This window comes from Moschus berezovskii, chromosome 26, assembly GCF_049115385.1.
Source record: "Moschus berezovskii isolate FMDL1 chromosome 26, NW_MosBer_1.0, whole genome shotgun sequence".
In the NCBI taxonomy this organism is placed as follows: Eukaryota; Metazoa; Chordata; class Mammalia; order Artiodactyla; family Moschidae; genus Moschus; species Moschus berezovskii.
The window spans coordinates 3,517,134-3,544,065 of NC_142485.1; the positions used below are offsets into that span (position 1 = coordinate 3,517,134).

The window sequence follows — 26,932 nt, forward strand, 5'->3', positions numbered from 1 at the left end:
GCTGCCCTCCCGTCAGCCGCCCTCGCCGCCGCGGTGCGCTGGCTGCAGGAAGCCGCCGCGTCGCCGCTTTGTTGTCGCGGCCCCCGAGGAGCGCCCGCCCGCCGCCGCGCGCTCTCCCCGAGCCCGCTCTCCGGCCCCGGGGCCCGGCTGCGGCCCCCGCGCGCGCCGCCCATGAGGGCGCCCCGCGACCCCCGCCGGCGGCGGCCCGGGGCGGCGCGGCGCTGAGGCGGCGGCGGGGGCGCTGCCCGCCGAGCGGACGGGCGGCCTCGGGCCTCCCCGAGGGCACCATGGAGGTGAATGCGGGTAAGAGCCGACAGGGCGGGGGGCGCGCGGAGCCGGCGGCGGGCGGCGGGCGGGCGCGGCGGCGGGGCCCCTCTCGGGCGGCGGCGCGGGGGAGCCCGCCCGGCGCCCGGCGCCCCCCGGGCCGCGCTCCCGGCCGCCCGCAGCGCCGCAGCGCCGGCCCGGCCCCCCCTCACATGGCCCGGCCGCGCGAGCCACGTGCGCGCTGTGTTTACGTTCGGCGGCGCGCGGCCGCCGGTTGGCTGGGCGGGCGCGTGACGCGGCATTACATAATGGACGCTGGGGCGGCGGCGGCGGGCGGGGACACGTGAGGCCGCGCGGCTCCGTGACCCACATTCGCGGGCCGCGGGGGCCGCTGGGGGCGGGCGCGCGCCGGCGGGAGGCCCCGCCCCGCGCCCTCGGACTCTGACGTGGCCGCCCCGCCCCCGCGGGGTCGCTGGCTGCGGGGAGGCCGCGCGTGCGCGCCTCGGGGACCCGCGCCCGGCAGCCGGGAGGGCGCGGGCGCCGCAGTGCCTTCGGCCGGGGCGGGGCGGAGTAGGCGGGCGCCGAGGCGCGGGGTTTCCCCGACGCGGGACTGTCCGGGGTCGCCTGGGGACGGCTCCCCGGGGGTGGCGCTGCCTCATCTCCACAACAAAGAAGAACCCTCACAGTTTCGGCGACCTCCTCGGGGACGCGGGCGACCTTGTGAAACGCCTCCCGTGACGAATACGCCCGCGGGCCGGTCCCGCCCGGTGACCCCCGGTGACCCCCAGGTTGCTGATCTTTCCTGAATCCGATAACAGATTTTTTTTCCCCCACCCTGAGGGCTGGGGATCTTAGTTTCTCAACCAGGGTTGGAACCCGGGTAGTGAGAGCCCTACCCGCTGGACAGCCTGGGAATTCCCATGATAACAGATATGACCTTATTAATCCTTTTCTTGTCCCATTTCCTGTTGCTTCCCCACTACGGAGCAATATTAGGGTCCCTTCTGCCCTTTTGTCTCCCCGCCCCCACCAAGGAGAGCCCTTTGCTTGAATCCAGTGAGGCTGCAGAAGCAGCCAGTGATTAAGTTATGTTCGAAAAACCATGCCCCTGGTAACAAATCGTGAACTTTCCGCCAACAGTAAATAATAAAGTCATTTTGTCTTTTAATTACCTGTGGGCCTACATAACCTTGAGGATAGTGTAAGAATTTGAGTAACTCTTACGGAATATAACGTTTATCTGCTAGGGATTTCGAGATTACGAAATTCATCTTCTACCTTAGCTGAATGAATTCTTCTAGTTCTGAGATCGGATAAGGTTAGAAAGTTTTTCTCACATTTGAACCTTCCGGGAACATTATCACTGATCTTAATTTTGATTTTACGGTGCGATTACAAACTGTAACCATTTCTTGGGATGATTACTGACTCCCCCAACCCCCCTTCCATATCCAGTTCACATCCCTTGGTCCTTGCTCCGTTGTTTTTTTTTTTTTCCCCTCCTGATCCTCAATCTTGTTGCCCTTTGGGATGTGGCATCCAGAGGTGGAAGTTGTAGAACGGTTAATGACTGCTGTAAAGGAGTTGTCTGGCACGTTGGGCTTTTGTGGCATACTGCTTTGCTGACTCACAGTAACCTTGCCATCAACTAGACCCTTTTCATGTGAACTATTTTGGAGTTAAGTTTCATCCCTTGTGCAGATAATTGTTTGACCTGAACTGTAGGAACTTGCAATTATCTTTCTTAAATTTTCTCTTTCTCCATTTGGCTCCAAGTTCAAGCTGTTATCCCTACAGCGTTTCTGCCATCCCGCTGTCTGAGGGAACTTAAGCATTCCCTTTCATTTCCTTCACGTTTAACTTGCCCAGGGTGGGGCCAAATTCAGTGCTGATGGCAGGCCTCTGGCCCCTCCCTTTGGGTTGATATCATTTTATTAGTCAATACATATTCACCCAGTGACCATTTGGTGTAACTGCCCTATGTATCATGACTCACTGTGTGACCCTTTCTGTGACAAATACGGAGGAATAGTGAAACTGCGGAAATTGACTCGATGCGTTTTTGTCACAGATTTTGATTGAGGTTCTTTAAATACCATTCTACTTGATGTTTTTACTGTAAAGGTTAACTGCATACTACTATTCTGTTTCTCACTTGGAGAGAGAAACAGTAAGATAATGGGAAGAATTAGAAGTGAAGAAGGAAGTTGCCTGACTAGACAATGGAGTTGAGGAATTCAGAAGGTGGCCTGGAAATAAGAACTTGCAGAGAAATCTGGGTCCACATGACATATTCAGAATTAAAGAACAAAGAATGGATAGGGAGGGTTAGATTTGTTTGAACTATTGGGATCCACCTCTCCCAAGATAATGATGGTAAAATAACAATCATCAGTATCTGTGGAGCATTTATATGTTATTTATGGGCCCTGTACACGTGTTGCTACTTTGTGTCTCCCCCTAACGCTGCCAAGGAAGGTGTCACTGTCCAAGGGGAGGGTCTAAGTTCCGAGAAGCGAATAACTTACCCTTAGGGGCTGCTGCTGCTAAGTCACTTCAGTTGTGTCCAATTGTGCGACCCTGTAGACGGCAGCCCACCAGGCTCCCCCGTCCCTGGGATTCTCCAGGCAAGAACACTGGAGTGGGTTGCCATTTCCTTCTCCAATGCATGAAAGTGAAAAGTGGAAGTGGAGTCGCTCAGTCATGTCTGACTCTTCGTGACCCCATGGGCTCTAGCCTACCAGCCTCCTCTGTTCATGGGATTCTCCAGGCAAGAGTACTGGAGTGGGGTGCCATTGTCTTCTCCAACCCTTAGAGGCAGGTCCGTGAACTCCCCTTGGGGAGCACAAATGAACGACTGTGCTGTAGTCACAGTTGGGGTTGAAGCCTGTGTCACTCCTGAAGGTGTGTGCGAGGCTTGGGGGTCCTGCCTTTGGAGTGAGGGGACACTGAGTAGATGCCTGCAGTTTGCATGGTGTACGGGTCAGCAGAGCCTCCCAGTTTCAGCATTCTAATCTTGTTGCTGGTCCATAGGGTTTTCCCCCAGGCTCTAGATTATTCTTGTCCCCCTTGTCCCCTCCCCACCTTTCCAGCAATTTACTTGGAGACAGGAACTGTGTTTTTCAAAGTAAGACCTGTTTGTTTTTGTTTTCTTAAGTGGTCTCTTATGTGGTGCATCGTTTAATCACTTTCATGTTCTTTAAAACGCGTGTCGTCTGTTACCTTAGATCTTGACCCTTGGCTTCTACAGTGCCTTTGTACTCTGAGTACTGTGTGTGAAGTGTGGCTCACATGTGTTGGAACGCAGGGTTGACAGAGCTGTCTCCCCAGGTCTGTGAAGTGCTCTAGGGAGGGCACCATCTTGCTCTCCGGAGCCCTGACAGTGGGACCCAACCGGAAGTTTAGGGCTTCGTTAGGTCCACTCTGTCATACCGTGAGTAGAAGTTATTGAAAACCTGCTTTTAAAATGAGAAAACTCATAAAGCTTCTTGAGTAAACATGTTTTGTTCTAAGTCACAAGGCAAAAAAAAAAGTCCAGTCATGACTTGCTTTCAAGCGTGTATTTTCCAGGATGGTGGGCAGAGGGAGTGGGGTGGTGGTGATGATGGGCCAGCCTGGAATCCGGGTGAGAAAAGCCCAGGCTGTGTGAGGACAGCGAGTGCTTCCCAGCGGTACAGAGTTGGATGTTGACTTCGGGATTGTCTGAGACTGACCACTGGGTAAGCCCTAGCCTGGGAACCTGGCCCAACTCCAGGATCCTTTTCAACTAAAAATAGAGACAACTCAGCCTCAGCTAATTTTAGCTTGAGGCATCTGAGAAGTATATTCTGCCTGTTTTTGGAGGTGTTGGGACTTGATGGTTCAGGGATTTTACCTTTCTTGCATTTTCTTTAAAAACTCTCTCTGTAAAAAGGCACTTATTTTAATAGTTCCCTTTTATGAACGTCATTTCATTTCAATCTTATACTAACTCTGGCAGATATTCCCATTTTATATTAATAGGAGATGACTCAGGTTTAGAGAGATTGAAACTGACTTGCATGTCAAGGACTTCTCAGTAAGAGATAATAGTCTGTGCTCTGGAATTGACGTTCAACCCTGGCCCTGCCACTTGGTAGCTGTATTAACCTCTCTGAGCTCCTCTTTTGTAGAACGGAATAATGGAAGTTAATTTTATAGGGTTCTTTTGAGGATTAAACATGGTGTGAAATTGTGTCATTTTATTCTCAAGATTTTATTTACTTTTGGCCAGGCTGTGTTTTTCTTGCTTTTGCATGGACTTTTTTCCAGTTGTGGTGAGTGGGAGTTACTGTTGACTGGGGTGCTTGAACTTCTCATTGTGGTGGCTTCTCTTGTTTCGGTGCATAGGCTTAGTCATTACGGCACACGGGCTTCGTTACTCTGCGACAAGTGGATTCTCCCCAGGCTGGGGATAGAACCCGTATCCCCTGAATTGGCAGGTAGATTCTCAACTACTGGACTTCCAGGGAAGTCCTTATTTTCAGCATTCTTGCTGACTTGTAGTCTTCACTTCCCTTCTTCATTGGATTGAGGAACTGCTAGATGTACATCTTACCTTCTAAGAAATTAAATTTTAACCTTCTTGAGTTGCTAATCATCAGGTTGGTAGCATGATATCTGGTTGATGCTAAGACAACTACATCAGTGTTGAAGGTCTTGCTTAGAGAATGTGGCTGCTCCTTGATGGGTCATCTTTGGATCCATGGTTCCTGGCACAACTGCTGGTTGTAAATGATTATTGATTCCCTAAAAGACAGGAGTTGGATCTTAACTGAGTTGATAATAGCGCAGTAATTTTTCTTGGGTTTGATTTTGGAACTTTTGCAAAGGAAGGTGTGTTTTGAGTAATTAATACCTTTCATTGCCCACTCAGCTTTACTTATTTTTTTTATAGTTTAATGTATTTTAATAGCAAACTTACAGGAACAGCACAGAAGACAGACAACATTAAAAACATGTACTTGCATGTAGGACAACTCAGTTAGAAAAGTATAGTGAATGGATGGAATCTACCGTATGATAAAAATGCTACAAACACCATTTAGTTGCAGTCAGTAAGAAATTTACTTGTTTTAAAAAAATCCAAATGCTGGCATTGTCCAGAAAAATGTAACAGGTTTATTTGTAATTGTTATAAAGTTGAACTGCTGAAACTTGTTCACTGAAACCTTTCATTAGTGCTTTATGTGCCCGCATTTATATTAAAAATTCACACACAAATGAAAATGGAAAAACTGCCAATACCTGATTTCTGTCCCCTATTTTTCCACTTGCCATCATATACTTAGGTACCTTTTGACCCCATGGAAAAAAAATATCTAACGTTCGGAACTACCAATAACAGGAAGAAGAGATTTTTTTTTTTTTAAGAATGAAATGTTTCCCATCATAGCGGATTCTTAAGCACGTTCTCCACGTTTGCGGCGTGCCAGCTGGGTGTCTTTTGCCATAATTGTTACACGTTTGGCATGGATAGCACACAGGTTGGTGTCTTCAAAAAGGCCAACCAGATAGGCCTCACTTGCCTCCTGCAAAGCACCAATAGCTGCACTCTGGAAGCACAGATCTGTTTTGAAGTCCTGAGCAATTTCTCGCACCAGACGCTGGAAGGGAAGTTTGCGAATCAGAAGTTCAGTAGACTTCTGATAACGTCTAATTTCACGGAGTGCCACAGTACCAGGCCTGTAACGGTGAGGTGTCTTCACCCCTCCAGTAGAGGGTGCACTCTTGGGAGCAGCTTTTGTAGCAAGTTGCTTCCTCGGTGCTTTACCACCGGTCGATTTGCGGGCAGTCTGCTTTGTACGAGCCATGGTATAGAGGCCTCCTTACTTACGCCCCTTCTCCTTCGGCTGGAGCTCGGTGAGCTAGAGGCTGCGCTGGCGTTGGAGAGCCCCCACTCAGCCTTAAAACCCTTCTCAAGCCATCAGAATAGCTCGGATCTCCACTCAGAAGAATTTGTGGATGTAAATAGCGGACTGAAATCCTGGCCCTGGAAAGGTCTAACTTCCTAACCTTTTATCCTCTTGAGACGTTAGTGAATTTGCTACCTAAAGTCGTAGTTTAGTCTGTAAGTCATGTCTGACTCTTTTGCGACCCCAGGAACTATAACTCGCCAGGTTCCCCCGTCCATGGGATTTCCCAGGCAAGAATACTGGAGTGGGTTGCCATTTCCTTCTCTAGGGGATCTTCCTGACCCAGGGATTGAACCCATGTCTTCTGCATTGGCAGGCAGATTTCTTTACCCCTGAGCCACTGGGGAAGTCTCCCACTACCTAAAGTAGTCCTTTAGAAAAGATAAATAGCTGTGAGAGCTTCCTTTGGGGAATTGTTGAGGACTAAGGATAATCTTTTTCTTTGTATCCTATTCTCAGTGGAGATAAATATGAAAAAAATATCAGTTGCCGCCACCTGGGATTTCTAATGTGATCTTCAAATCTCTAAAATTTTATGAAAGCAGTGGTGATTTTACCCAGCAACATGACATTCAAGAGACTTCAAGGTTGAAATCATTTTTCTTTGGATTCACAGTATGTTAGGGATATTCAGGCAGTTAGTGAGAAGATCAGTCTTGAAAATTATGGGCCAATTTGTGCTTGAATTTACTAACTGTAACCATTCTTAAACTTCTGCCTGCAAAGACTTGCCTTGAGAACTTGTTCAAAATGCTCATTCCTGGACTTGCTGGGTGGTCCAGTGGTTGAGAAATTGCTTTGCCACAGAGCAACTGAGCCCATGCGCTGCAACTGCTGAGCCTGTGTTCTGAGCCCGGGCCACCGAAATGAGAAACCCACACACTGCAACCAATAGTAGACCCTGCTCACCGCAACCAGAGAAAGCTCGAGTGCAGCACCGCCAGAAGAAAGCTCGTCCCTGAGGGTGCCTCCTCCAGTCGGGGCAGGGTCTTGGAAATGCGCATCTTGAGAAATATGCTAGGGGCGGTTCTGGTGATGCGTATTTCGCATAATCTCTTTGGATAGTGAGAATAAACTCAAAGTTAGGACTCTTTCTTGTGTTTGGAGTATTGAAGAGTCTTCAGATTTTAAAATCAGTGGTTAGGTAAAATTATTGTTACTAGGATTACCCTTGGTTGCTTTTTCTCCCATTGAGCACATATGAAGTCATTGACTTGTGACAGTGACTCTCAGGCTTCACTGTGCGTCGGAAGAGTGAGGCCTGAGAGCTTGTGTTTCTAACTGAGTTCCGGGTGATGCTGAAGCCACAGGTGCAGGACCACGCTTTGAGTGACTGGTGTGTGTGGGGAGGGACCAGCTCGCAGGACAGGCATTAATCCTAAAGCTCGGGCTTCACTCTGGGCAGGTGGGAAGCGCAGGTTAAGGGCATCTGGAAGTGGGTCAGACTTTAGAAAAAGCAGATTCACACCCTCAGCTTCAGTGCCGATGTCAGGCGTATGCTTCTGAAATGGAAAAGTGGATGGAACTGTCCATGTTGTATTTTTTGTGTTTTTAAGACTCAAGTGGAGATAAACAACAATGTCCTCCTGTATAGCACAGGGAACTGCATTCAACGTCCCGGGGTAAACCATAATGGAAAAGAATTTGAAAAAGGGTGTGTGTGTGTGTGTGTGTATGTAACTGAGTCACTTTGCTGTATAGCAGAAATTAACATAACATTGTAAATCAACTATATTCAATAAAGATGTATGGACAAGATGATTACAAAGACTCAGTGCCTTTAGCTCATTGTGCATTTTAAGTTTGTGTATGACGAACACTGTTGTGTTTCTCTCGGCACAGTTGGCACCTGTTCTCACTTCCTTTCTGGGTTGTAACCAGAGCACTGTGATTGTGGCTCTACTTCCTAGGGGCTTCCGAGTCTGGATGTGTGTAATTGGTACTTAAATACATGTCTGGTTCCTAACGTCATCATGACAGACTAAAAGTGACTTATCCCTCTGCCTTTTTTTTCCTTCTCTGTAAATGGAAATGACTTTCTGTTCTTTGGAATTCATTTGGCCTTAGCATTTTGCTGTGTGTGTGCGGGTACACTTGAATGACCTATAAAGTCTGGCTGTTATTTAAAAAAAGACTGGGGCGTCTTTTCCCTTTAGCAGACAAAGTGTTTATTTCCGAGTGAGTGCTTACATTGCAGTTGTTACCTTGGGAACCTGTACAGTCCTCCACTTCAGAATAGTCACCTCACGTTGGTCTCAGAAATGTCTGTGTTACTTGTTACTGCCATGGGGTCTCAAAAGAATGAAATGCGACTTAGTGATTCAACAGCAACAGCAACAGTAATGTTTTATACTGTTTTGGATCTGCCCATGATATTAGATGTGGGCTTTACAAAGGCAGAAAAGTAGGTATTAGAAGTAATTTATGTCTTGGAACTTCCCTGGTGGTCCAGTGGTTAGGATTTCGTGCTTCCACTGCAGGGGGCACCAGTTTGATCCCTGGTCGGGGAACTGATATCCTACATGCCACATGGCACAGCCAAAAAAAGAAAAAATTTATGTCAGACTTATACCTGTAAAGCATGTATAGAGACTTAAAAGACACTCGGCACCTAGGTGCTTGTAATCTCTCTTGTTGAGAAGTAGATGGAAACAGGTAGACAGTAGGTTTAAATAAGAGTTCAAGACAGTGATGGAAGAGAGATAATTAACGTTTGTATGTGACGCACATTGAAAAAAGCCAATAAATGTTGGCTGATGATGGAGGAGAGAAGAAAAGGAACCACAGGAGGCCTTGGCAGAGAAGATGAAAATTACTTGTTTGCCCTGGGATTTGGAAAAATAATACTTGTGGCCATGAGGTTACTCTTGCAGCATTTTATCACTTTCAGGGAAGAAGTTTGAAATTATACCCTGAGAGTCATTTTAAGTGCTATTTCTTAAGCTGGAAGTTTCGCAGTCTCTTAAGAGGTCATGGCCAGTTTCAGGGAGAGTTGTGGAGTTTGTCCTAATGAAGTGGTGAAGAGTGTTCTGAAGGTAGCTCTGTGAAGGGGGAGTTAGCTTAGAGCATGCCTTCCGCCTTCCAGCCTCTCTGACACTCACTGTAAACAGTGAGTCCGGAGACCGAGCGATGCATCTGGGTTTCTCAAGGGCTGCTTGGGGAGCAGTGTGTCTGCAAGTCTGATGGCAGGAGGAGGGAGAAGGCAGGTGCGGAACTGGGGTTCAGTGGGCAGTCGTGGGGTCTTTGGGGCGCATCCGAACACAAAGACCGTGAGAGCAACAGCTGTGAAAGGCTGTGTGTTTCCAGGTAGGTTCCTTTATCCGGAGCTCCAAGTGTTACACCTGTGCTCGACTGACCTGTGTCTTAGCCAGATGCTGGGGGGCGGGGTGGGTGAGTGATGACCCGTTGTTCGGGACGGTGTCACGTAAAGGGATAGTGAAGGGAGCAGGGAGGGGACCAGAACCAGATTTCCTCACGGCCCAGGCAGCGTGATGACCGGCTTTGTTGTCACTCAGGAAGGTCTTCCATCCCCTTTTAGGAGTAGTTTGAAAAACGAAAAGCTTTTAAGTTTGGATCGGCACATGCTGAGAATAATAGAGGCAGTGAGAGCCTGCCCACTTTTTAAACCAGTGGGAATTTTATAGCTTTGAACTTTGTGGAAGCAGGAATGGTAGGAAATAGGGAAGAAAATAAGCTACTTTTCCCTTTTGTGGTAACTCTGATCATTAACCTGTTTTCCAGAGTTAGTGACTTTACCGTTGAGATTTGTGAAAATAGAAAATATGCGTTATCATGTGTCTGATTACCTGATTTCCCCGCTGTTTTCCAGGAGGTGTGATTGCCTACATCAGTTCTTCCAGCTCGGCCTCCAGCCCTGCCTCTTGTCACAGTGAGGGCTCCGAGAATAGTTTCCAGTCCGCCTCCTCTTCTGTCCCATCTTCTCCAAACAGCTCTCATTCTGAGAGCAATGGGAGCCCCCCAAATGGCGATCTCTGCAATATTGAAGGCGTCCTGAAGAATGATCGCATAGATTGTTCCATGAAGACCAGCAAATCGAGCGCCCCTGGGGTGACAAAGAGTCACAGTGGAGTGACAAGTGAGTTGTCTAGTTTTCTGACAGTTGATGCCACTAATTGCAGGTGGGGCTTACTTTATCACCTGTTCATTTGATGGGGACCATTTTATTTCTGGAGAAGGCAATGGCACCCCACTCCAGTACTCTTGCCTGGAAAAATCCCATGGACAGAGGAGCCTGGTGGGCTGCAGTCCATGGGGTCGCTAAGGGTCGGACACGACTGAGCGACTTCACTTTCACTTTTCCCTTTCACACATTGGAGAAGGAAATGGCAACCCACTCTAGTGTTCTTGCCTGAAGAATCCCAGGGACGGGGGAGCCTGGTGGGCTGCCATCTATGGGGTCGCACAGAGTCGGACACGACTGGAGTGACTTAGCAGCAGCAGCAGCATTTAATTTCTGGGTCTGTTTTCACCCCCTTCTGGGTAATTATCGTTCCGTGATCACTAAGAAGTCAGTGCCGCCTCGGGCCTGTCTCACTCGGCTGTCTGTGGTGAGGCGGCCCGTGTGCCCTTGTACCTTCCCCAGTCATCTTTCCTCTGCGCTCCTCCTGCTGAGTCTGGTTTCTAGAACGGAGCACTCACTCACGGAAAGGGGTCTGCTTTCATGAAGCTGGCGCTAGGAACGTTTGGAGGATTGGAATATCCCACAGAGCAGTGAGAGTGTGGATCCGTGAGTGAGTGCAGAGGTCACGGGCTGGTTCAGGGCGGGGTCAGGAAGGGCTGGCACCTGGCTCTGCCCGCTGGAGGGTCCACCTCTCTGCACAGAGACCCGTGGAGACCCCACTTGGCGCCTTTTGTTGGTTGACGCCCCTGGCACTGATTTCTTTACTCCTACCCTGCAGGGTTGTTTTCTTAGTTCTGGTTGCATATCTGATGTAGAATAATTCTATTTACACAATTTCAGTGTCTGTCCAGGATCTTCACCTCTCTGCGTTTTGGCATTGCCATAGGGCATGATTTCTTTTGATTCGTCAATTTGGTGTGAAGATTTTTCTCTGACGTTATAAAAGTATATTTGTATATTTTTTAAAGTATTTACAAGTTGAACAAAATACAGTACTCCATTGGAAAGAAAGCGTTTTAGCTTTTCTTCCAGCTTTTCACTTTTGTGTCTATTTGTGCTTCAGAATTCAGTGGCATGGTTCTCCTGTGTAAAGTCTGTGGAGACGTGGCCTCAGGATTCCACTATGGCGTTCATGCTTGTGAAGGCTGTAAGGTAATGCATGCTTTCATTTGTTTAAGCTGCCGATTCTGGGATTAAAGAAATTACATGGTTGATAATCCGGGAGGAGGAGAGAAGTCAGATGCTCCTTAAAGTTTTAAGCATTTTATGTAGTGTACAAACATAACTCATTTTGAAAAGTATATTTTACAACTACATTTTAAATATATTTAGTATTTCATTTTCCTTTAAGATTTTGATCAAAATAAGTTTGTTATGTCAAACTTGAGTCTAGTGTGAAGTGTTCACTCACCGACGTGTCCGCCTGTCCTGGGTGGCAGTGGACGCAGGGAGCATGCGGGTGAGGCTGTTGCCTTCTGGAGACTTAGATTAAACCAGGCTTGGAACATCTCATCAGGTCCTTTGACACTCTGACCTGTCAGGTGCTGGGAACTGGGAGCAATTCCTAGATGCTTGTAAAAATGTGATACCTTCGGAAGCGATGCCAAGTAAGTTGAAGAGTCTCAAGTATAAATTGAGCCCTAGGTAAGCTCATTTGTAAGTCGAGTGGACTATTCCTGAGTCAGGTGATTCAAAGTGAGAAGTCTGTACTTCCTACTTACATCTAGGGAATGTCTCTTCTCATCTGGTCCTTCCTGCTGAGTATCTAAAACTAACACGGCCAAGACTTGTGCTCGTGCTGTTCTCTGACTGAAAGCCAGAAGCAGGAATCCAGATTGGCGGGATATGGTGGGTGAGCAAAACAATGAATACACATGATGCAGGGGAAAATCCTTTCTCAGGTGGCTCTGAACGAGCTGTGAGTTTTGTAGCTCTTAATGGCTCGATCACACAGGACTACTGTACTTTACTCAGAAGCAGCACTTTTTCATTGTTTTAAAAATTCTGTAAATAGTTTTTCTTTTTTTTTCCTTTTTACAAAAGATAAGAAATAACTATGTTTATAACTAGAGAAATAAAAGCACAAGCGAATGAACCTAAGTGCATATTCTTGATAAATGCCACACATATTGCTCTTAAAGAGCTAGCTCAGATATCATAGTGCCCAAGTATAGCATTACAGTAACAAAGTATAAAAATGTTATACCCCACAATCACCAATACAGATCCATCCAGTAATGTGGTTAGTTATGACAGTCAGGGAAACTGCAGTTTAAAATAATTTTGGTGATTTTGATTTTCCTGAAAAAGTCAAGTGGAGGTCTTTGCATACCACTCACAGAGCATGAACTTAAATTGTTTGTGTGGTAAACACGGGCAGCTGTGTGCGGTCATCTAGCCGGGAACTGTGGGTGTGTGTGTCACATTTAACCTGTAGCTGATAAGTAACCCGGAACATCTGGAATGCGTCAGGAGGCCTTGCTGGGTTCAGCAGGTGATAATCCAGGGAAGACCAAGTCCTCCTAACATGATCCTCAGACCTAGTGAGGGAATTGCGGTATGGAACACCATTCTCTGTCATCTTGTTGAGGACGTCCTTCATATTGCAAGAGTTTGGGCATTTGTATGTGACTCCAGTATGAGCTGGACAGCGTGGCCGCAGGCCCAGCTGGTAACAGGTGAACGGAGTGTAGGACACGTGTCAGCGGCTTTGGCAGCACTGAGGCTCTCCAGAGGGAGGCGGGAAGGAGCTCCGTGTGGCCAGCAGGCGCTCGTGTTCCCCTGCTCTAAGCCAGAGTGACTTCTCGGGTCCCCGGTAGCGTGCTGGCTGATTAGGTGTGGGGGACGCTTAGAAGGGGTTCCCCTGGATGTTTTTAATCGGATCCCTACATCTTCCTTTGTTCTTAGGGTTTTTTCCGGAGAAGCATTCAGCAAAACATTCAGTACAAGAAGTGCCTGAAGAATGAGAACTGCTCTATAATGAGAATGAATAGGAACAGATGCCAGCAGTGTCGCTTCAAAAAGTGTCTGTCTGTTGGAATGTCACGAGACGGTATGTCCCCAGTTTAAAGAGTGCGTATGGGGCTTGGCTTTATTCCTCAGCGTGAATCAGGGCCGGGAGTCAATTCCGAAAGGCCCCCTTGTGCTCAGGGTGAAATGGATTTTCGAAAACACATTTTGTTATCTTACAGGATGCCAAATTGATTAAAGTCAAATTTTAGCATCATCACCTCAGAAACAGCTTTTGACTCACTTCTTTTTTTGTTTCTTGCTTGTGAAAGACCCACTTTTCCTCTGTGTGATTTGAATACTTTTTTAAAAAAAAAGGTGTAGTTTTTCTTGATATAGGAGTTCTTGGCTTTCCCCCTGATTTCTTTCTTAGTCATTCTGAGGAACCCATTTCTCCCTCTGTGAATTAGCTCTGTGACTTCTCAGTCCTGAGATGACACCGTGCTTTTCGATTGTGAGTACTTTCAAAGGTGATGCAAAATTGAAAGACACATTGCGGTCTGGTGTGGAGGTGGTAGTTAGATCCTGCCATGCTTCACTACTGTGGGAAGCAGAAGTGGTGGTGATTGGTGGGACCTTTAGTGTCGTGTGTGGACGACCTCATTGGGAGATCTGACTCTTCTGTAGTGCTTGGGGAATCATGTCTGGGTAGTCTGACTCTCTTCCAAGTAACGTAGCTGAGGGCTGTGAGGCTTTCAGAGGGGTCAGGTTAGGGGTTCATTGAGAACTGCTAAGAATGAGCCTTGTATTTATCAGGGAAGGGTGATTTAAGCAGTCCCTCATGTTACTCTAACTAGTATCTATGGACACGGAAATACAGTGTTGTAATAAGTAGGTTCTTGAATGACAGGTTTCAACAATTGATGTTCTGTGTTTTCAATTGCTTAAAAAAAATTTTTTTTATGGCTTTAGAAATACTAATCCAAACTTGATGGATATTGTGATTTCCACAAGAGTAAAAATGGCCGTCAGTCGTGCAGAGGGGAGCGAAGGTAGAGTGTGCAAAATGATGCAGTTGTTATGTCTGTGGTTGCAGCAGTGTAAGAGGCTGCAGTTAGAGCAGTGAGACTTCCTTGCTGGGTGGACATACTGAATTTTTATTACCTGTGTATAAATAGTAGAATAGAACGAAGCTTTTCTTTCCCTCAGGGATAGGAATGTTGGGACAGGACTCATCCCAAGACTGGCCTCTAAGATAGTGCAAATGAGTGCTTTTATTTTTGTTTCATTGATTTTGATTAAAATCCACCCAGTTTATTTTCCAGTAGCTCCATTTCTATCGACTGTGATTGTTTTCTTTCTTTTCAAGATTTTCTCTTAAGAAGTTGGAAAAGGTGATCACTTAATGGTTGGGTCTTGAGGATAAGGTTACAGAAGTGAACGGACAGAGGTCAGGAAGTGACTGTACCTATCCATCCAGTGTTGATGGATGTGGGTAGCTGAATGCCTTCCTGAGGACACAGCCTTCAGCCTTGTTAGTAAGGTGCTGAGTAGTAATGCTGGTTTGTTTCAAATTTATTTTCATTAGTTAATTTCAAGTTTCTTTCTTAGACTTTGCTTATAAAATACCCAAGAAGTCTTCTCTTTAGCTTTATTTTGAGAGAAAAGTGAAAAATTTATCTCGCCACTCCCGCTTCCTGTGGTACCTCAAAAACATAAGGGGCAAGTTTAGAATGATTTTTGGCCAGACTCCAGTGGGCATTCTTGTGTGATCAGAAGCTGTAGCTGTCAGAGCCAGTTCTGTGTTGCTCTTTGGAATAAACGGGTCTTTAACATGTGGATGTTGACTGTCTTTTTCTGCAATAGCTGTTCGGTTCGGGCGTATTCCCAAGCGTGAAAAGCAGCGGATGCTGATCGAAATGCAGAGTGCGATGAGGACCATGATGGACAGCCAGCTCAGCGGCCGTCTGCACAGTGACGCTCTGGCAGACCACCCCGAGCGGGTCGCGAGGCCAGCCCAGGAACAGCCGCGCCCCAAACCGCAGCTGGAGCCAGACGGCAGCAAAAGCTCTTCTCCCTCCTCCTCCGATCTTGCCAAGGAGGAGGTGATCGGCATGGTAACCCGAGCGCACAAGGACACCTTCCTGTATAATCAGGAGCCGCGCGAAAGCTCAGCGGAGAGCTCGGCGCCGCCGCCAGAGCGGCTGGCGAAGAACCTGGAGCAGTACGGCGGGGGCCGCGAGCGCTGTGTGGTCGGGCCGCGCGGCCGCTTCCCCCGCGCCGAGAGCGCGCAGCAGCTCGGCGGCCGCTACAAGGGCAGCAGCGGCGCGCACTACCCCGGCGGGCACGGCGTCTGTGTGGCGGGCGGGCACTGCGTGAGCTTCTCCGGCGCCTATGCGCAAAGAGTGTGTGATAGAGTCTCCATGGATGGGTTTTCTCAGAACGAGAACAAGAACGGTTTCCTGTGCAGTACTGCAGGGAGGATGCACCTGGTATAGTGAAGTCACGTTTTTTGCTCACTCTGTGTTTAGGAAAACTGTCAAGGCTTGCTTTTATTCTGAGGCCATTCCAACGTCAGAGGCAGGGGTTGAGGGTCAGGAAGGCTAGGAGATTCATTAGAATCCTTTTTGCATGGTATTTTAGGTCAAATATTTTGAATAAACAGCATTTGTGGAATGACCTCATTGCACACAGAGCTAGGTACACAAGCATGTTATTTGATTGACAGTGTGATCAGAATTAGGATTTTATGTAAAATATCGGTTATGAAGAATTGATCCTTTAATTCTTAGAAAACCCTTTCAAAATGTAGGCATTCAAGTCACTCTTGGCCTTACCAGCATTGGGATTTCCTCAAGGGAGTGATCCTTTAGCTTGCCACAGTTAGTAATTCCTTGATTTGGATGGAAAGTGTCTTCTTTAATCATCATGATGTAAAGAGGTCTCTGGATGTAGAGCATGGGTGTTTCATGGTTTGAAAACCTGGGAATAGTTTAAGATGATCCACTGGTTTCTAAGAATTTTCTCAGACTTCATCCTGTGGGATGAGTCAGTGTTACATCATTTAAGTGTTTCATCAAATCCAGTAGTCTGCAAGAAAGCACGTTGTTCAGCCAGACTTTCATCCAGAGCAGCAGTCCTACGGCACTGTTTACACCATGAGGTCCTTTAATAGTGCTTGGTGTTTTCTATAGCCGGGTAATTAAAATCTTCTATTTTCATTTTCAAAATAGTTGACTCTACCCCAGTCCTAATGTTAGGTGTCTTTTTTTTTTTTTTCTTCTGATCCCTTGAAGTTATTTGATCCCATGGATCTGGAAGGTAACCTTTTTTCTTTAGGCTTAGTGACTGCCGTAAGGAGGGGAAACTCTGTGAGGGTTTAGGTTCTCATGTGTGATGTTCTCCATGGTTATCGAGTCGCCCCGTTTCTGGATCTCCTGGGTTTAGTCGGCACGTGAAGGCTGACTTTATTAGCGTGCACAGGGCGTGTTTCGCATCTGCCTGGTGTGCCGGTCCCTCCTCTGGCCTCCCATCCGCGTTTAGAAGGTGCACCTTGTGTGTCCAGCCGTCGTGTCCTCACTGAACAAGTGGAGGCCAGTGGTCACGCCATTGTATATGAAATAAGTGGTCAGTGACCTCTTAAAAATGAAGCATCTCAGATCTTTTCTTCTTTGAAATTACAGCAGTGTCATTTTGCCTATTTAGGAAACAGCGAGTTTTGAAATACTAAGTGTGGGGTTGGGCTCTAGGCCTTGACTTCTAGCTATATTTGGATGAATCACTAACCTAACCCTCTTAGTCCCATTTCCTTATCTAAGAGATGGCAATTCTATGTCTGCCATAACTAAGTAATAGGACTGAGAGTCAAGGGCACGTGTGTGATTTTGCTTGACAATCATAACACCAGTGTAAGATGACAGCAGTGTTACAAAGTACACTCTCAAACCTGTGCAACAGGCAAGTGTACAGTCTCAGTACTTTTTAGTAATTTTAGTTACGCACCATTGCCATAATCCAGCGTTAAAACGTCCCCATCACCCCCCCAAAACATCCCTCGTGCCTGTTTGCAAACAGTCCCTGCCCCCGGCCCCAGCCCCGCAACCGCTCAGCTAATTGATGTTTCTGTAGATTGTGCACCAGGTTTCTGAACCAGCTTGTAATAGATGAACTTTTTGCTTAGGCTACTTCTTTTATGATAACTTAACTGCTGTTTAAATTAGTTCACTCTGAGCCTTTCTGTCACAAGGGGTGCAGCCAGTAGAGAAAGTGCTAGCTAATATCAGTAGATTCTATGGTGTCGGAGAGTATTTTCCTGTTGGGTTTTCCACTGACTGATACGCTACCTTTGAAGTTTTTTTCCGACCTCTCATAATCGAAGATTTCTTCTGTTTTGTGCATATTAGGTTTGTCCGATGAGTAAGTCTCCGTACGTAGATCCTCATAAATCGGGGCATGAAATCTGGGAAGAATTTTCCATGAGCTTCACCCCAGCAGTGAAGGAAGTGGTGGAGTTTGCAAAGCGCATTCCTGGATTCAGAGATCTCTCACAGCATGACCAGGTCAACCTTTTAAAGGCTGGGACTTTTGAGGTAGGTTTTTATTTATCTTGAAGGTCAGGGTAGTATTTTATTTTCATTCTTTTCTCAACAAGTATTTGTAGTCCAGAGGCTGAAACTACCAACAAAAGCATGATCATCCCAGGATCTTGGGGAGAGACGCGGTAAACCCTGCGTTACTCAAGACTTGAAACACCGACGTGCTGGGTTCACAGCACAGAAACTCCTGGTTCTGGAACCACCTCCAGGTGTGAACCTGACAGGTTGTCTGGAGTTAGACACCTACTGGAAGCCAGCCCAGCATTCCCTGGGTTCAGCATGGACCAGAGGGCAAACAGATCGGGGCTTTTGTCTCTTAAGAGATGGTGGAATATTTGGTCGATGTAGCAGACATTTCATATGTACTCCCACAAATCCTCTTGGCCTCGTCAGAATCCTTGGCTGCTTTTTTGACTCCAGCTTCTCTTTCTGGGATGCCATCTCCTGGGCCTGGGGCAGCTTTTGTTGCCAACTTGAGTAGGACGCAGACAGCCTCTCCCTGTGCTGGGCTCGGTGCCTCTCATCTGTTGGCCCGGGGCTTCCCTGCCACAGCCGAGGCGGGTGAAGGCACAGGACTGGCCTGGAGCTCACGTGGGTGTTGTCCTGCAGTGCAGGGGTGGGTGGGAGCTGATGTTGGGTGGCCCCAGCCTTTGATCAGCAGAGGAAGTGGGGGAGCTTCATGTCCCTGGATGGCCCCACGTGGCCCAGATCTCGCTTGTGCTGAATGTCAGGTGGTGTCCAGCTTGGTGACACGCCCTCCGCTACTGACTTTCCTTTTACCAAAAGCGTTTCCTTCTTCCTCACGCCTGTTTTCACACATGCACCCCCCACAAAACCCTTTGCCTTTGGCTCTGTTCTCTGGGCCACTTGAACTAGAACAGAGAAGATGTTTTCCTAAATAGCTGTGATGTAATTCCAAAGAAACACCTATAGGTTAGAATTTTCAGTTTAAAGAAAACATTAGACTTAAGGGTCTTTGGCTGCATTGGGCCTTTGTTGCAGCTCATGGGCTCCTCTAGTTGGGGCATGTTGGATCATAGTTCCTTGACCAGGCATCGAACCCATGTCCCCTGCATTGGAAGACAGACTCTTGACCAATGTACCTCTAGATTTAAAGTCAGAAGGGGATGTCAGAGATCAAGTTCAGTTCACCCAGTTACGAGGTTCTGTAACTATAGCCCAGAGAGGTGAAGAGACTTTTCTTTCTGGGCTACCAGTACATTCATGACAGTCAGGACTAGAACACAGATCTCATAGTCCAGGACGTGTGTTCTGTTCCCCTTGTGATCTGTCTGGAGACAGCTGGCTGCGGGGCTAGCGCTGTCTTCTTAGAATGCTCCCTCTCTCTCGGGCTGTCTTGGGTGAAGCAAGTCTTTGCTTGGGAGCTCTGCAAAGGGCAGGTGTTAGTTCAGCATTCCTCTGGTTACGCGAGAAATAAGGGACATAGTCGTTAGCATTCTCTAGGGTGGAGTGAGCCCTGCAGGTCGGCAGTGACTCTTGGTTTGGATTTCCATCATAACTTGATTTCTGGAGCACTTGCTGTAATAGTTTGTGTCTCTTTGGGTTACTGTTTTTTGAAACAGACTAACTAGAGTTCATCTTTGCTTGTCCACTTTTGGTGTTTGGATGTTTCCAAGTGTTGTTGCATTGAAATTCTGATCTTTTTACTTCGGGCTTAGAGACCATGTGATGTACTTGATAGCTTAGTAGAGCTTCTTTAATACCTTTGATCAAGGCCAAGTTTCAGACTTGATTATTGCCTGCTTTAATTTGGGTTTTTTTTGCCTGCTTTAATTTGGAATCTGCATTTCAGAATCTTTGTTAATAGTTTCAGAGCACCATAGGTGTTGACTATTTTGCCACTGGTGACTGGAATTTTTTTTTTGGTGCTCTTCCTAGAGTATTGCTTTGGTGGAGAATTTGCCTTAAGCAAATAGTTCTGGGTAAAAATAAACTCAGTTTTTCTTCTACAACTTTTTAAAATGCGTAGGATATCTCTTAACTGACCTGAATACTGAGTTATTTTCTCGTATTACGATTGAACTTCCCCGTATACATTTAAGTCTTTTTCTTTTTCCAGGTTTTAATGGTACGGTTTGCGTCACTGTTTGATGCAAAGGAACGTACTGTCACCTTTTTAAGTGGAAAGAAGTATAGTGTGGATGATTTACACTCAATGGGAGCAGGGGATCTGCTAAACTCTATGTTTGAATTTAGTGAGAAGCTAAATGCCCTCCAACTTAGTGACGAAGAGATGAGTCTGTTTACAGCAGTTGTCCTGGTCTCTGCAGGTAAGGAAGCCGGTTCACCATCGTGCCATCCCTGGAATGTAGTGAGCAGCCTGGGGACAAGGCTGCAGTTGCCTAGATTCTGGCAGGTCGTGTAGAGGGACGAAGGCCTTAGGGAAGATGCTGAACTAGGGGTCTGTTATTTTTGCATGATGAATTTATTTTTTTGCCATGACAGTAAAAGTCAAAAGTGCTGTATAGTGATAAACGGATGTTGAGATCTGGGCCTCATGTCTATCTCTCTTAATCTTTAGCTTTTGTTCATTTTTTTTTTTTTACAAGTCTTAATATCTCATGGATTTATTTTTTGCAACATTGTATATCCAGGTAGGTGGTGGTACTCCAGATCTCAGTTTTAATTAAGAACACCGTGTGGGTTAATTGAAAGTGTTGTAAGCCTCAAGATGTATGACATTACTGTCTTTTGTTACAAAAATCAGAATTGTGAGTTGTAGGCTCTCACTCAGCTTTGCTCCTGAGTTCTCTGTGTGGCTCGGTAAGTACCCGTCTCTCTCTGGGTCTCGAAGGGAAGCCATTGTGTGTGGGAGCCTCATGTGCCGTCAGCACAGGGCAGGCGCGAGCCTCTGCATGAGCTGCTGTGTCCCAGCGTTTCCTGATGCTCGTGAGGCATCGTTGGAGTTTCCCAGTTTCTCCGCCACCTGGTGTTCACTGTGGTGGTTTCTGACCAACGTGTCTCAGCTCAGATAGTGAGAGAGGGATTCACCCCAGTAAGAGGTCGGGAACTGAGACGGTGGCTTCCTTGGGAACGTGTGAAAAAGTGCCAGCCATTTTTAGGTATCCCTGACCTTGTTTTAAACCATTCGTGGAGAATTAGTATTTTGACGTGACTTACTTTAAGTTTCCCTTTGACTTCGTACTGTGTGAAAGACCTTGTGCTGAGCACAGGGAGAGTTGTGAAATGTGAGTATGGCCCCTGGTTATGGGCTGAGCTGTCAATCAGTGGCTCTTAACACCAGTAATCCCTGGAGAGGGTAAGCTCTTTGTGTATCTTGAAGGGCCCGTTGTACTTCAGTGGTGAAGACTTAGGCCATTTGCGAGCATTGTTTGGCCACCTTTTCTGACCTGCTCTACCTGCTCTTATGGGATAATATGATGGACCACGTCAGGGAGGGAGGCCTGGTTTCTCAGTAGCTTTTCAATGCCTCTTGCTCATGTGTGTGTTGTTGTGTTGGACTTGTTGTGTTGGACTCTCCTGAGACCCCGCAGACTCCTCTGTATGGGATGCTCCAGGCAGGAATACTGGAGTGGGTTGCCATTTCCTCCTCCAGGGGATCTTCCTGACCCGGAGATCAAACCTTTGTCTCTCGCGTCTCTTGCATTGGCAGGTGGGTTCTTTACCAACTCGCGCCACCTGGGAAGCCTCTTGCACATAACCCACCGTTTTGCAGAGTCTCTTGATAAGGAATCAGTAATAGTTTGAGTTGATATCAGGTTAGTAAATCTATAATCATGAAACTACAGGTGATCCATACTTGTTAACTTCTTTATCTAGTGAATGGGCCTGGAGTGTGAGGTGCTCGGGGTGACAGAACAAGTTTGAAGATACACGCTGTAGGTTTCATTTGGAGAGACAGAACCAACACAGAAAGCTTTGTATTCTAACCCGTGAGGTTCTGCCTGCGGTAGATGGGCGTCTTGGGAAGGAAGAAGGCTTTGTGGGCAGGATGGTGGTGGAGCTGACCGTGCGGGTAGAGTGTTAGGTCTCCCCAGAGGAAGGTGAGGACGGCCCGAGGCGCAGGAGGCGGGGAGCCCCAGGCTGAGTGACTGCTGTGACAGCCCCGGCAGAGTGCTCAGTGAGATCCCAGCCTGGGCGGCAGTGTGACTCCACGGTGGGGGTGCTGGGGTGTGAGTGCTGAGCTACTGTGACGTGGGTCCTGTGCTTACCCCGGGGCGCCAGACCGGTGTGCAGTCAGCTGGAGGGTCGGCTTCACAGGCTGTTCAGGTGACTTGAGGGTGAGGAGGTGGTCAGCGTGGAGGAAGTGGGGAGGAGGGGCTGCGCTCCCGGGCCAGGGCAGGGGGGACACGGCCGGGGCGCAGGGGCACTCGCCAGGCACCGTGCTCCTTCGTAGTTTCCACCAGGAATGTGATTTCTCTGTTGTTTCAGATTTTAACTTGGAGAAAACCTTGTTTTGTCTTCTGATCATAAGAATAATACAGGTTCTTTGAGAAATTAGACAGTGTCAATACTAAGATGAAAATAAGGTGATAATATCACCACCAAAAAAGAGCACCGTTAACGTTAGGGGTCTCTCTCTAGCCATTTACCCACCAACCCATTTGCCCCTTTGCCTGCTTGTGGATGTATAGTACGAAAGGAGAAAGACAAATTGTAAAAGAAGATACAGCCTTTTTATTTTTGTTATGTTTATACAGGAAGATATACAAGCAACACAAAAATACCTGCATCTTAAAATGACACATTGTTCCACTTTATGATAATGTTCATATCAGATTTAAATCTTTGTCACTTAAAAAAGGACTATTGTTATTTTTAAAGCAGGAAAATAAAATCCAGGAATGGTGAAAGGGTATAAAATGGAAAGTCTCTTTATTCTCTTGCTAGCCTATTCTCAGGCTTGTTCCAATGATTGCTGATCCAACTCGAAATACTATCCTTATGCCTTTTTATTTAGTAGATGTAACTGATAAATGATAGCTCAGCTGGTAAAGAATCCGCCTGCAATGCAGGAGACCCTGGTTTGATTCCTGGGTTGGGAAGATTCCCCTGGAGAAGGGAAAGACAACCTGCTCCAATATTCTGTATGGTTCATCGGGTTGCAAACAGTCGGACACGACTGAGCGACTTTGACTTTTCAACTGGTAAATGAAAGCACCCTCTCCTTTTTCCCCTCAGTTTTTATGTCCCCCTCCCCCGCCCCGGTTTCCTTAGTTAATCGGTGACTGTGGCATGCCCGCACTCTGCTCCTTCACTTGTCCGTAACCCTCGGGAGTTCAGCGCGCGTCCTCACTGTCCGGGGAGGCAGAAGCCCGCTTTCTCCGCAGCCTGGCTTCTTTTGCCTCGTGTTTCTTCTGTGCTGTTGAGAATGAGAACGCTTACCTTCTGCTCTAGAGATGTGACCGTCTTCCACGCTTTATCAGTTGATTCTAAAAGTTGAACAGTGAAGCGTCCGTATTTAAGTGCTGTAATTCGGGGATAGTGCTCATAGTGTCCCCTCGGTGGGGCTGAAAGGGTCAGGAGGCAACATAGACTCTCCCCTAAACCTGTGCTTCCTGACGGGAACGCTCCAGTGTCAGGTAACAGATGGATTGTCTTTCTGTATTTTCTGCTAACTGCTTAGAATTAAGCAACATTACGGTTTGGTTTATATTCAAAAAGCTTTTGTTTTTCTTGGAATCTGCCCTTGCCTTCTGGTTTTTGTTTTGTTTTGGTTGTGAGAGGACATGCTTGTTAATGATCTTGTTATGTAACTTTGTCTTCCAGACGGACCCTGCATGTGAGCTGGGGCATGCTGCCCTCAGTTACAGAGGCGAGGAGGTTGAGGAACGGCAGCGGTGGGGTCTTAAATAATTTGTCTGAGGTCACATTTTTAATAATTGGCTCATGAGGCATTTGCACTCCTACTAGTCTAGCTTCAGAAGCCTTCCCCCGTGCTGCTTGTTAACAGAGCAGCTCTAGCTGCCAAGGGAGAGAGAAGTCTCAAACTCTTACTTGCCTGAGTCATGGGGAGGATCTTGATACCGTGAGGAGAAGAGCCGTTGCACCCGGCAGATTAGTTCTTTTTCGGGTTGTGTGGAAGGGTAGAGTCCCTTCCAGGTGGAGGTCAGACAGGCCTGCGGGGTCAGGCCGGGCTCGTCGGGGTGCGGGTGTCAGTTGTCCCCCGGTTGGGGGGGCGCTGGTGGAGGGGATTTCCTGTCCATCTACGGGCAGACAGTCGAGGAGGCATTCTCGCGAAATGATGCAGGGCACGGCAAGCTGTGTCCTGACCAACAGTGCAGCTCATGGTGCGCCATCTGGAAGGTATGTCCATGTCCGTCTGTGCCTCTACCGTTGCAGTTGCGAGAGGATTGCGTACAATCAGCGGTGCTTGTAGTTGGGTCCTCTGGCCTCGAAATCATGAAACCATGGTTTTTTATGATTAATGTTCTTAGGTACAGTGAAGGGAGTTGAATAGAGAGGCAAAGGCCACTGAAAGTCAAGGTAATCACTGGAGGATCAACCACATATACAACTAACTCAAATGTCTTTTCCACTTACTGTTTGGTACTGGTACTGCTGCCATCTAGACTGGTTTGTTTTGGGGGATCATTGTCATTTTTTCCCAGCTGTTGTTATTGTAAATTACAGATGATGTATAGTGTAAACCAGTTACTTTCTTCTGTCAAAATACGAGCTCTCTAAATACGAGGACTTGCAGTTTGTCACTGCTTATTCCCTAGCACCATACCAGTAACCTGGAGAAGGCAATGGCAGCCCACTCCAGTATTCTTGCCTGGAAAATCCCCACGGACAGAGGAGCCTGGCGGGCTCTGGTCTGTGGGGTCGCAAGAGTTGGACACGACTGAGCAACTACGCATACACATACCAGTGACCACACTCATTCAAAAGTGTTCGGTGAATGAATTGCAAGGCTGTTAAAGAAAACCATTGCTTGAACATTAAAGGCAAGGGAGGGTCTTGGAAGCATTGTTACAAAGCTTTAAGTAGTTTTCCAGAGATGATCCTGTGATTGTTTGGCCAAAGTCAAGTGTCGAGAGAAGAGATCATTTGTCCATCTTACAGTGTTGTGTGAAAAGTTGGTTTCCCTCCCTGCCATCTCCAGCCAGGAGTCAACAGTCAGTTTGTTTCTGTTTCTTTAATAATTGAAGCAATAATTGATATACAGTTATACAGTAATATACAGATATAAATAATACAGTTGTAGTAATAATCCAAATTTTATTAAATGTAATACGAAACTGTTTTCATCATTTTTTTCCTGCATCGAGTTAATCAACCTCCCATCCTTTATTATTTTAGTCCTTGTTTTGAGTGTTCCCATTCCAAGTAGCCTTTTTCAGCTACCAGTCTCAATGGAAGACCTCCTTGATTTCCTTTTTAAAAAAATAATGAAACAAGGGTGTAAATGGCCAGAGAATTTTGTTTCTTCGGAGAAGTTTTTTTCTTGCTAATTGCAACCCGCTCTTCTTGGAACCATTGAATATTTCTTGTGTACAACTGTCTCCTGTTGTAAAGGGAAGAAATAGCCCTTGCTGATGAAAAAAGTCCATGGTTTGGTTCTTTTAAAGGTAGTTTCCTTTATTGCTGGTTTATATTAAATCACTAACTTACTAACATTTTTGTATGATGAATTTAATAAACACAGTATGCTAAATGAAAGTAAATGCAGCTTAATATAACTATTAATAGGGAGTTGGTGATGGACAAGGAGGCCTGGCGTGCTGCAGTCCACGGGGTCGCAAAGAGTCGGACACGACTGAGTGACTGAACTGAACTGAATAGATAATAAAGCTGTGTGCTATGTTCGGTAACTACTACTGCATAACAAGTTACCTAGAGATCCCGTGGCTTAAAAATGCATACATTTATTCTCTCTCAGTTTCTGAGGGTTGGGCTATGGGTGCCTCTGGCTCGGGGTTTCTGAGGAGGTTATGTTCAGACTGTTGGCCGTCCATATGAAGGTTTCACTCGGGCGAGATTGACCTCCAGGCTTATTCACGTGGTCACTGGCAGGAGTCGGTTCTTTGCGGGTTGTCCCAGTGGGTGTGTTGGTCGCTGGCTGCTGTCAGCTGGAGACAGCCCTCAGTTCCTGAGCACTTGGGCCACGTCTTAGGGCACCTCACATGGCATCTGGCTTTCCTCACAGCGAGCAGGGAGAGACTGAGGTGGAAGCATGGTTTTTCCTGTGATACTTCGTTCAGTAGTGAGTCTGGCCCACTCACGGGGAGAGGGGTCCACGCGTGGGTCCCGGGTGCCTGCCGCCCCTGGTAACATGCAGATGTGGAATGTTCCGTATTGAGGTGAAAATGCACTTCCAAACCACATGACTCATCTCGTTTTGCTCGTTAGAAGCAATTGAAATTAGGTGGCATCTTATTTAAAAGATCAGAACCTCTAGATTTTTGTGAGCAAAGATACCTAAGCAGTATAAAGAATTTTAACTTATCAGGTGTACTGTGTGGTACATATTTTATAATATGATTAATAACTACAAACATTTGCCATTGGGATTTAACAATTTCTGTCAGATGTCTTTTGCCTTTGTCCCACGTGTAAAACTTTTGTTTGAGCTCATTAGTGAGGCTGACAAGTACGAGGTGTGGCTGCTCCTCGTTAGTAACGTTGTCTCTCCTGCTCTCCCTCTGCTCCTCGCTCTCCGCAGATCGATCGGGGATAGAAAACGTCAACTCCGTGGAGGCTTTGCAGGAAACGCTCATCCGCGCGCTAAGGACCTTAATCATGAAAAACCACCCAAACGAGGCCTCTATTTTTACGAAACTCCTCCTCAAGTTGCCGGATCTTCGCTCTCTAAACAACATGCACTCTGAGGAGCTCCTGGCCTTTAAAGTTCACCCCTGAGGCCTTCGTCGGCTCGGACACGCGGCGGCGCAGGCGAGCGCTGCGTTTCGTGCTGAAACGCGCGTGTGTCTGCGTGCCGCCCGCGGAGCCAGGGGACCCCGGGCGCGGGCCGGTTCCCTCACGCCGGCTGGAGGCTCCTCGGGAGGCCCGGCGGCCGCGCGGGCAGCGACAGCCACGGCCACACTGAGCGTCGGACCGCCTCG

The 26,932-nt window shown here is 47.2% G+C and overlaps 2 protein-coding genes across 2 annotated transcripts; one reads left to right on the forward strand and one right to left on the reverse strand.

Annotated features, from left to right (window-relative positions):
* Positions 1-26,881, forward strand: NR1D2 (nuclear receptor subfamily 1 group D member 2). The gene is made up of 8 exons (XM_055416754.2): positions 1-303; positions 10,027-10,293; positions 11,402-11,490; positions 13,246-13,390; positions 15,154-15,779; positions 17,691-17,876; positions 19,963-20,173; positions 26,533-26,881. The coding sequence occupies exons 1-8, from the start codon at positions 288-290 to the stop codon at positions 26,727-26,729; spliced, it is 1,737 nt and encodes a 578-aa protein (XP_055272729.1). The 5' UTR covers positions 1-287; the 3' UTR covers positions 26,730-26,881.
* Positions 5,685-6,095, reverse strand: LOC148773726 (histone H3.3A-like). The gene has a single exon (XM_088832741.1). The coding sequence runs from the start codon at positions 6,093-6,095 to the stop codon at positions 5,685-5,687; it is 411 nt and encodes a 136-aa protein (XP_088688867.1).
* Positions 26,882-26,932: the final 51 nt, after the last annotated feature.

Coding starts and splice junctions, on each gene's coding strand:
- NR1D2 (XM_055416754.2), top strand. Junction 17,877..19,962: donor TAAAGGCTGGGACTTTTGAG/GTAGGTTTTTAT, acceptor TTCTTTTTCCAG/GTTTTAATGGTACGGTTTGC. Junction 20,174..26,532: donor AGTTGTCCTGGTCTCTGCAG/GTAAGGAAGCCG, acceptor CGCTCTCCGCAG/ATCGATCGGGGATAGAAAAC.
- LOC148773726 (XM_088832741.1), bottom strand. CDS start 6,095: ATGGCTCGTACAAAGCAGACTGCCCGCAAATCGACCGGTGGTAAAGCA.